The following is a 9,582-nucleotide window of genomic DNA, read 5'->3' on the forward strand; positions in this document are numbered from 1 at the left end:
CATGGACGAATAAACGCATACAACAGTGGAACAGAATAAAGAGCTCAGAAATAGACTCACCAACAGAGCCAGGTGATCTTTGACAAAAGAGCGAAAGCAATACGACGGAGAAAAGGTGGGCTTTTCTCAACACATGGTGCTGCATCAACTGGACTTCCACATGCCAACACAACAACACAAAAAGTTAATCTAGATGCAGACCTTGCACCTTTCAGAAAATGAATCACGCATCTAATGTAAAATACAAATCTATGCGACTTCTAGCAGACAATGAGAGAAAATCTAGCTGACCCTGGGTTTAGTGATGAGTTTTTAGATACAACACAAAATACAATCCATGAAGAAAAAAAAATACTAAGTTGGATTTTTTTTTTTCCAAGATGGAGTCTCGCTCTGTTGTCCAGGCTGGAGTGCAATGGTGCGATCTCCGCTCACTGCAACCTCCGTCTTCCAGGTTCAAGTGATTCTCTTGCCTCAGCCTCCTGAGTAACTGGGATTACAGGTGCCTGCTGCCATGCCTGGCTAATTTTCATGTTTTTTTAGTAGAGGTGGGGTTTCACCATCTTGGCCAGGCTGGTCTTGAACCCCCGACCTCAGGTGATTGGCCTGCCTTGGCCTCCCAAAGTGCTGGGATTACATGAGCCACCACACCTGGCCAATTGGACTTTATTATAATAAAATTTAAAACTATTTTGCAAAATACAGTGTAAAGTGAACTAAAAGACAAGCCACATCTTGGTAGAAAATATTTGCAAATCACTCTTCTTTTTTTGTAGAGATGGGGTCTCACTATATTGCCCAGGCTGATCTCAAATTCCTGGCCTCAAGTGATTCTCCCACCTCAGGCTTCCAAAGTGCTGGGCCTGTAGAGGTGAGCCACTGCCCCTGGTCTCAGCATCACTTTTTTATATTTTTTTTTGGAGATGGAGTCTCGCTCTGTCGCCCAGGCTGGAGTACAGTGGTGCAATCTCGGCTCACTGCAGGTCCTGGGCAGGAGGACCTGAAGAGGAGAACCCAGCTCCTGGGTTCAAGCGATTCTCCTGCCTCAGCCTCCCGAGTAGCTGGGACTACAGGCATGTGCCACCATGTCTGGCTAATTTTTTGTATTTTAGTAGAGACGGGGTTTCACTGTGTTGCCCAGGCTGGTCTCAAACTCTTGACCTCAGGTGATCTGCCCGCCTTGGCCTCCCGAAGTGCTGGGATTACAGACGTGAGCCACCACGCCCAGCCTCAGCATCACTTTTGAATACAAGTTTAACTTTCTCATGCCAGAAGCAGGGCTTAGTCACCCTTGACAGTTTCCAGTTCTGCACCTAAATGGCTCAAGCCGATGGCAGCTGTAAGAACTTAGAGGCATCTCTCCTGCCCAGAAGCCTGAGCTCCCCACTTCTCCCCCTTTCCTTTAGAAAAGGCCATTCAGACATTTGCCCGTGAACTTAAGGGACCTGCTCTCTCTTGCCTCATGTTTGCTGCTAGCAGAGCCCCTGCTCTGCCTGACCTGCCATTTCTGCCTCCTGTGAACTGTGGACCCCAAGAAAAACATCACAGAACTGCCCTCCTGCCATCCTGGGAAACACAGCAAGACTCTGTCTCTAAAAAAAAAATTACCCAGGTGTGGTGGGGCACACCTGTAGTCCCAGCTGCTTGGGAGGCTGAGGCAGGAGGATCTGTTGAGCCCAGGAGTTGGAGGCTGCAGTGAGCTATGATTGCACCACTGCACTCCAGCCTGAGCAGCAGAGTGAGGCCTGTCTCAAGAAAAAAAAAAAATACCCCCAAAAAACAAAACTGCCCTCTGGAGTCACTGTGCCCTTCCTGCCCGGGACCTGTAGTAAAAATCTTTGCACGTGTTTCCTATCACAGTGGTGGACTGCATTTGTGCTTCCATCTGAAGAGCTAGGAGCCACCCTAGGCCAGCTTTTCCCTGGGATGCTGGAGGGAACAGAGGGTTGGGCTCCCTGTGCCAGAGCGATGGCCAGGTAGGCATGACCTGGGCATGGGCCAGACAAGCCTCAGGCACCTGCCGATATGAACAAGTTTCCTGCGTGAGGGAGTCCCTGGTTGTGGGCTGGATAATTAGGCACGAGGCTGCCCACCGAGTGAAAGAATGATCCTGTGAAAGGTGCGGGATAAACATCAGGCCCAGCCCCCCTCATTACCTGCTAGGGAAACGAGGACCCCTCATTACTGGGACCCTCACTGGGGCCCTCAATGGGACCCCAATTTAGCAAGAAGCTCTCAAAACAAACATATCTGATAAAGGACTTGTGTTGAAAATATATTTAAAAACTCTGGTCGGGTGCAGTGGCTTACACTTGTAATCGCAGTGCTTTAGGAGGCCGAGGCAGGAGGATCATTTGAGGTCAGGAGTTCGAGACCAGCCTGGCCAACATGGTGAAACCCTGTCTCTACTAAAAATACAAAAACTAGCTGGGCGTGGTGGCGGGCGCCTGTAATCCCAGCTACTCGGGAAGCTGAGGCAAGAGAATCGCTTGAATCCGGGAGGCGGAGGTTGCAGTGAGCCGAGATTTCACCATTGCACTCCACCTGGGTGACAAGAGTAAGACCCTGTCTCCAATAAATAAATAAATAAGTAAATAAAATAAAAACAAAACTCTTTAAATGATAAGAAAACAACCCAATCAAACAGGGCAAAGGATCTGAACAGACATCTCACCAAAGATTAAGATGTACAGATGGCAAATATGTAAATGAATAGACGTGTGACATCATCTGTCATTGGGGATTGTGAATTACAACAATAATAGATGCCACCATACGCGCATCCCACTACAGTTCCACCAAATGCCGGTGAGGGTGCAGAGCAGCAGGAACGCTCACTCGTCACTGGTGGGAAGGAACAGAGCAAGCTGCTTTCTGGCCTCAGTAAGACTGAGGGCAAAAGAAACTCTGCATCAACCCGGTATTCTACTCGATGACACTGTTCTCCACGGGGTGCGGGTGAACAATCCTGACGCGGCTATACCCCTGCGCTGGAATCAGACAATTAAGTGCCTGGGCGGAGGACGGCTCCCAGGCGTCCCACTGTTGGATGGGAATTCACATGGCAGCAAGAGGTGTCGTGGACCAGGGTTGGAGACGTCAGCTCGAGCGCGATGGTCACGTGCAGGAACATTTGCAGCTCTGCACACACGCAGGGGACGCGCGAGGGCTGGCAGAGCACGGCTGCCTGTCACTCTGCTGGCCGAGAGGGCCTGGAAGCAGCGACCCCGGCAACCAGTACAGCCGGCCCCCAGGCCGCGGCTCCTGTTACTGCTTTCCAACAGAAGGAACCGGGCTCCCGGGAGAAGTGGCTGATGGCGAGACCAGGGCAGGAAATACACAATGAGCCAGGGGCATCCTGTAGCGCTAAGAATCGACGAATTTCAAAACCAAGCCAGGCTGGGCGCGGTGCCTCACACCAGTAATCCCAGCACTTTGGGAGGCTGAGGTGGGCGGATCACGAGGTCAGGAATTCGAGACCAGCCTGGCCAACATGGTGAAACCCCGTCTCTACTAAAAATACAAAAATTAGCCGGGCGTGGTGGTGCACGTCTGTGATCCCAGCTACTCGGGAGGCTGAGGCAGGAGATCGCTTGAACCCGGGGGGCAGAGGTTGTAGTGAGCCCAGATGGACCCTGTCTCGAAAACAAAACTAAAAAAAAACAAAAAACAAACCAAAGCAAAACCCCTCAGTGATGGGGTCATGTAAAAAGCGCACAGGAGCCAAGTAAAAGAGCTCCCAGTGGCCAAAGCTGGACTCACGTGAGCAAGAAAATGAATAAAATCATATTGAATTATAACCTAAGCATACAATACTCGTAAGTCCACACTGACATAAATAAATGGTTGAATAAATTAGTAAATGAGGAGAAGAGACAAATCTCTCATGCAAAAGAATTCCAGATACATTACACAGACCGTCTCCCTGGTCCCCGGTTCCCACGGCCCTGGCCTGTGAGAGGCCTGCTTGGATTGGGGCTGAGATGTCCCTCCGGGGGTTTCTCATAGGTGTCCACTGGCTGGATGGCTGGATGCCACAGGGGCCCTGACCGCCTTTCCAGACTGCCCCTGAGGCAGCCCTGGGGCCAGGAGGAGGCCCCTAAACCCAGCCTTCCTCCAGATGCTGAGATAAAGACCTCAGCCCCTCGCCACGTTCAGCAGGCTCGCAGCAGGTGACCAGGGCCAGGCAGCGCCCACAGGCAGAACAAGACACGGCGAAGGCAGGAGGTGACCCGCCGTCTTCACAGTTCTCCTTTGTGGCTCAGCCCCCAGGCCACTGTGTGGACGGCTTCCCAGCCCCAACATAGAGCCTCCCTCCCCTGGCCCACTCACTATCCATCCAGTTCTCCCCTGAGCCAGGGTCTCAGACGGGAGGACCACCTGCCCTGGAGGCCATCCCCCTGCGTTTTCCCACGCATCTCGGCACACCTGACTCCATAGGGTCCTCAGGCCTCCCTCCCCAGCGTCTCAGCCAGGGCCGGACCTGCCAGGGAGCCCCTCTGCTCCCTGCTCACTCATCACTCATGCTGGCTTCTCCCAAGGAGGTTGGGCGCAGCCTCTAGGAAGGGTGCCCCTTTCCCCCTCTGCAGGTGCCTCACACCCACTCTGGCCAGATCGCAGGCAGGTGGCAGATGGGTCTGGCCATTGCAGCTCGGCACAGCCACAGAAGCCATGGAGCCCTCCTCTCCCCCAGAGCAATGTCCACCCCAGGACCTACCCAGGTGAGCACAAGACCACCTGCCACCACCCGCCTCTGTGCAGGCAGCGAGATGGGCGGAGGGACCCTGGCCCATGTGGGCAGAGCTGTGCTCCGCGTGTGGGTACCTGGCCGCGGCGCGTCTCGCAGTTGTGGAGGTAGCTCAGGTGATAGATCTTCAGGTACAACGTGGCAAAATTCAGGTACTTCAAGAACACCTGAAACAGGAATTGCAACAAGAGGAGTTAAAATTCCAGTTTTCAGACATGTGCCCCCGTGGATATTTTGCAGGAGAAACATGCTCGCCTGAGGGTGCCCAGGCACGCCAGGAAGCTGTGCCCCGCAGACAGACATGGACTGGCACACACAAGCTCAGGTGCACAGGGCGGGCACACAATCGCTCACACACACACACACACACAGGTGTGTGCAGACACACAGGAGCACAGCGATGTGCAGATGAGCACGTGGAGCCCAGCGGCCCTGCAGACGCTCAGCACGGAACAGGCGGGCAGGCAGGCAGGCAGGTAAGGAGGTGGACGCTCAGCACGGAACAGGCGGGCGGGCAGGCAGGCAGGGAGGCAGACTCGCGGCTGCCCAGGTGCCCCCCACACTCACATCTTCGTCTTCGCTGGTGAAGAACGGGCCGTTGAGCTTGTTCACCGCCATGATCACCGCCACGACGTCTTTGCCATTCATGATGGGTGTGGCCAGCATATTCTTTGTCTTGTACTCAGTGAGCTCGTCAGCAAATGAGCTGAAGTGAGGGCACTGCCGCAAGAGAGGAAAGAGGCTAAAGAGGCTGTCGCTCCGTGGGTCTGGAGCCCGCACCACTGGGGTTGTCGTTCAGCTCTGTGGAGGCTGCTGCCCTCCAGGTGTGAGGTGCCCCGGGGCCCTGCTGGGCACTGGGACGTAGCCACTGGGCAGTGACAGCTAGGCCTGTCCCTGTGACTCCAGCCTGGCTCCATGCACCTCTGTGTGGAGGACGCTGGTGCCCCCCCAGTGGTCAGTCCAGCAGACTTGGACAGGCCTCGTGGGTGGCCCCACCCTGCCTGGCACCTCCTGCACCTGCCGCCCTCTGGCCATGTTGGGCCTCCTGGATGCCTGTTGAGCCTGCCTGCTTGCCTTGTCCCTGAAGCCTCCTGGTGCCCACCACCCTCTCCTGCCTTCAGCCCCCTGCAGGACACTCCTACACTCTTCCCTGAGAGACAGCCATTGGTAGGATGTGAGATGGGCCCATCCTGACTGGGGGCTTGTTCGTCGGACGCTTTATCCAGGGCAGGTGAAGCTGGCGGGCCGGGGTGGGAGTCCTTGCACTCCTGGTGTCTGTCCTTCACCCCTCTGGCCTCCCAGGCCCACACTCCCAGGGGTCTGCTCCCTGGGGTCTGGGGCCCACTGTGATGAGAACTTTGCCTGCCTCTGGCTCCCAGGGGGTACCCACCCACCCTCACTCCTACCCTCACTCCCACCAGATTTAGAGCAGCCCCTCCACTCTTGGGTCTTAGGTTCCGGCCCCTCAAGGAACGGGTCAGCTGAACTCTGCCTCAGCCCAGACACAGTGAGGGTAACTGAGACCAGGCACCCCCCAGCGACCGGGATTCTGTCCTTCAGAGAGTTGGATGTGACCCCAGGCCCTCCTCTTACTTCCTGGTTCTGACATTTGTTTACATGAGGCCAGGGTGCCCTGGGGCAGTGACCCAGATGGACGGCTCTGGGGTCAGCCCTGCTGGGGTCAGGACTTCCCACCTGTGCGACCTGCAGCAGGCACAGGCCGGTTCTGTGGCCTTCTCCTCACCAGTCAATGGGGCAAAAATAACAGGCTCTGCCCTCAGCCACTGCGCCGCCAGCTGAACGGGAGCTCCTGGGATGCGCCTCATATCTCCTGCTGTTTCTAGGGACGGCGGCCCCGCAGCGGCAGAGGGCAGACTCCTCGCAACTCCCCTCCACCCCCTTCCCCTGCAGCAAGGATGAGAGGTCAGAGGAAGCCTGCTGGGGGCTGGCCGAGGTGCCAGCATGCTCCTAAATGGCACCCACCCTTCCTGCTCCTCCTTTCCTGATTCTTGGAGATACAGCTGCTGCCCATAGCCATGTGGGCTGGCATTGAAGGAAAACCAGTGTTTAAAAGATGGTGGAGCACAAAGACGGGTGAGTGAGCCCTGGCAGGGGTGGCAGCGTGGGCAGTGGGGCCAGCATCCCTTTATTGGATCTGAAACAGGGATGGTCCCTGAGGGAGGGCTCATCTCACCACCTGCAACCCCTGAGGGCTTATCTCTGCACCTGCGTCCCCCGAGCGCTCATCTCTGCACCTGTGTCCCCTGAGCCACACACAGCACACTCCTGCCTGCTTGTCGTGGTGCCTGTTGTGCCTGTGGCGGTTTGGACAGAGTCTCCCCCACCAGCCATCAGTGCTACAGTGGCCACCATGTGTGCTCCCTGCTGAATTCAGAGTCTCTGTTACTGTTTCCCTCCCTTTCTACCTGGAGCCCATCCTTTTACCCATCCCTTGCCAACCTCACTGACACCCTCACCTGGGGTCCTTCCCTGGCTGCTGATCTTCACAGCATGACACCTGGACATATACCAGTGATTATGGAAAGAGCACAACGTGACCCTCAGACGGCACCACACAGATCCACACAATGTGACCCTCAGACAGCACCATGCAGACCCACACAATGTGATCCAGAGATTGTGCCACACGGATCCACAAAACGTGATCCAGAGATGGTGCCACACACATCCACACAACATGACCCTGAGACGGCACCACACAGATCCCCACAATGTGACCCTCAGACAGCACCACGCAGATCCACATGTGATCCAGAGATGGTGCTACACAGATCCACACAACGTGACCCTCAGATGGTGCCTCATGGATCCACATGTGATCCTCAGATGGCATCACACAAGATGACCCTTAGATGGTGCCACACACAAATCCACATGACGTGACCCTCAGACAGTGCCACATGGATCGACACAGCATGACTCTCAGCTGATACCACATGGATTCACACAACGTGATACTCAGATGGTGCCACACAGATCACAGCATGACACCTGGACTTATACCAGTGATTCTGGAAAGAGCACAACATGACCCTCAGACGGCGCCGCATGAATCCATGCAATGTGACCCTGAGATAGCAGACGGTGCTACACAGATCCACACAGGATGACCTTCAGATGGTGACACATGAATCCATGCAATGTGACCCTGAGATAGCAGATGGTGCCACACAGATCCGCACAGGATGACCTCAAATGGTGCCACATGAACCCATGCAATGTGACCCTGAGATAGCAGATGGTGCCACACAGATCCATACAACATGACCCTCAGATGGAGCCACATGGACCCACACAACGTGACCCTCATGACCCTTAGATGGTCCCACACACAAATCCATACAACGTGACCCTCAGATGGTGCCACATGGATCCATACAATGTGACCCTCAGATGTTGCCACACAGATCCACACAACATAACCCTCAGACAGTGCCACAAGGATCCACACAATATAACCCTCAGACGGTGTCACACAGATCCACATAACATGATCTTCAGATGGCGCCACAAGGATCCACACAATATAACCCTCAGACGGTGTCACAGGATCCACACAATGTGACTCTTAGATGGAGCCACACAGATCCATACAACGTGACCCTCAGATGGTGCCCCATAGTTGATGAATGTTCAGCCTCACTTCTCTTGCCAGCTTTGTCTCTACCAGTTTCTTCCTGGATCTCAGACCTGACTCTGTCACTTCTCTCTGCCCCACACGTTTTCACAGCTCTTGTTTCACAAAGAAAGTACGGGAACAGCCACAGAGCCTTCCCGCCTCTCTCTTGTGGCCTACCCTCCACCCAAGAACCTCACGCTGTTTGTCACCTTCTCTTCTTCATAGTCTCTCCCCATCCTGGGATTTAAGTGCACTCAGGACTCTGTAAAATGCTCTCTCAGCCCATTAGTCTGCCGTCTTTTCTCCTTCACAGCTGCTCCTGGGTCCCCTGCCTTCCTGGCTGCGTCACTGGTCTCAGCAGGCACCTGGCTCCATTTCAGCTCTCCCAGCTGAGGTGGGCTGCCGTTACCATCCTTATGCCGACAGCCTCTCTCCTTCACCGCTGGCCCCATTCACTCCCTGGTCCTTCCAGGCCTGTGCCAGATACACCCTTGGTCCCAGCACTGAGACCTTCACCCTGAGGCTTTGTGACTGCGGCCTCTTTGTGTCTCACCAGCCCCCACACCCTTAGGATTGAGGGGAACAGCTCCTTAGAGGTCCAGAGCAGGCAGCCAGAATTGGGGCTTGGCCACCGCGGAGGTTCTGCCAGAAGCTATGCTCCTCTGAGCAGCTGGTTTTGCGTGAGGTTGCCCCTCGTTCCTCCTTCCCTGTACCTTGTCAGGCCTCTGTGAGCAGCTGGCCCAGCCCAGGGACTTCCCAGGAACATCTGCTCCAAACCCTGGCTTGCACTCTGCCCTCTGCCCTCCTCAGCTTCCCTGACACCACACGGAATGTTTACTATTTTGTAAATCTGCCATCAAGACCTAGAAGAGTCCCACGTGGAAACCTCTGGCCACTCTTTCACTGACACCTGCTCTCCTTTCCCCAGCGTCTGGTCAGTCTGCTGCCCATGCATGGATGGGCACTCGGGACCAGCCGGGCCACAGCCACCTTGGTCCCAGCTTGGCTGGTGCAGCTTCCAGCCTCAGCGGCTCCCTCCCTCTGCCCCTGGTGGCCCAGTAGCCCGACCCCAGCCCAGTCTTCACTTTCTGAGATGACAGCCCTGCACACTCCCCTTGGCCACAGGGATGGACCCCTCGGCCTCCCCATCCGACTGCCAGCTGCCCCACCCATTGTGAAATGCAGCCACACCATC

General features: G+C 55.3%; 1 protein-coding gene across 2 annotated transcripts in view; it reads right to left on the reverse strand.

Annotated features, from left to right (window-relative positions):
• The window catches only part of PDE6B (phosphodiesterase 6B), a 43,687-nt gene that overhangs the window by 29,053 nt on the left and 5,052 nt on the right, over positions 1-9,582 (reverse strand). For both annotated transcript variants that reach the window (XM_030800845.1, XM_030800846.1), the window contains exons 2-3: positions 5,315-5,467; positions 4,825-4,914 (exon numbers count right to left, since the gene is read on the reverse strand). In XM_030800845.1, the coding sequence (XP_030656705.1) occupies positions 4,825-4,914; positions 5,315-5,467 (243 nt within the window). The remainder of the gene's footprint in view (positions 1-4,824; positions 4,915-5,314; positions 5,468-9,582) is intronic.

The sequence above is a fragment of the Nomascus leucogenys genome, chromosome 20 (genome assembly GCF_006542625.1).
Source record: "Nomascus leucogenys isolate Asia chromosome 20, Asia_NLE_v1, whole genome shotgun sequence".
Lineage (NCBI taxonomy): Eukaryota > Metazoa > Chordata > Mammalia > Primates > Hylobatidae > Nomascus > Nomascus leucogenys.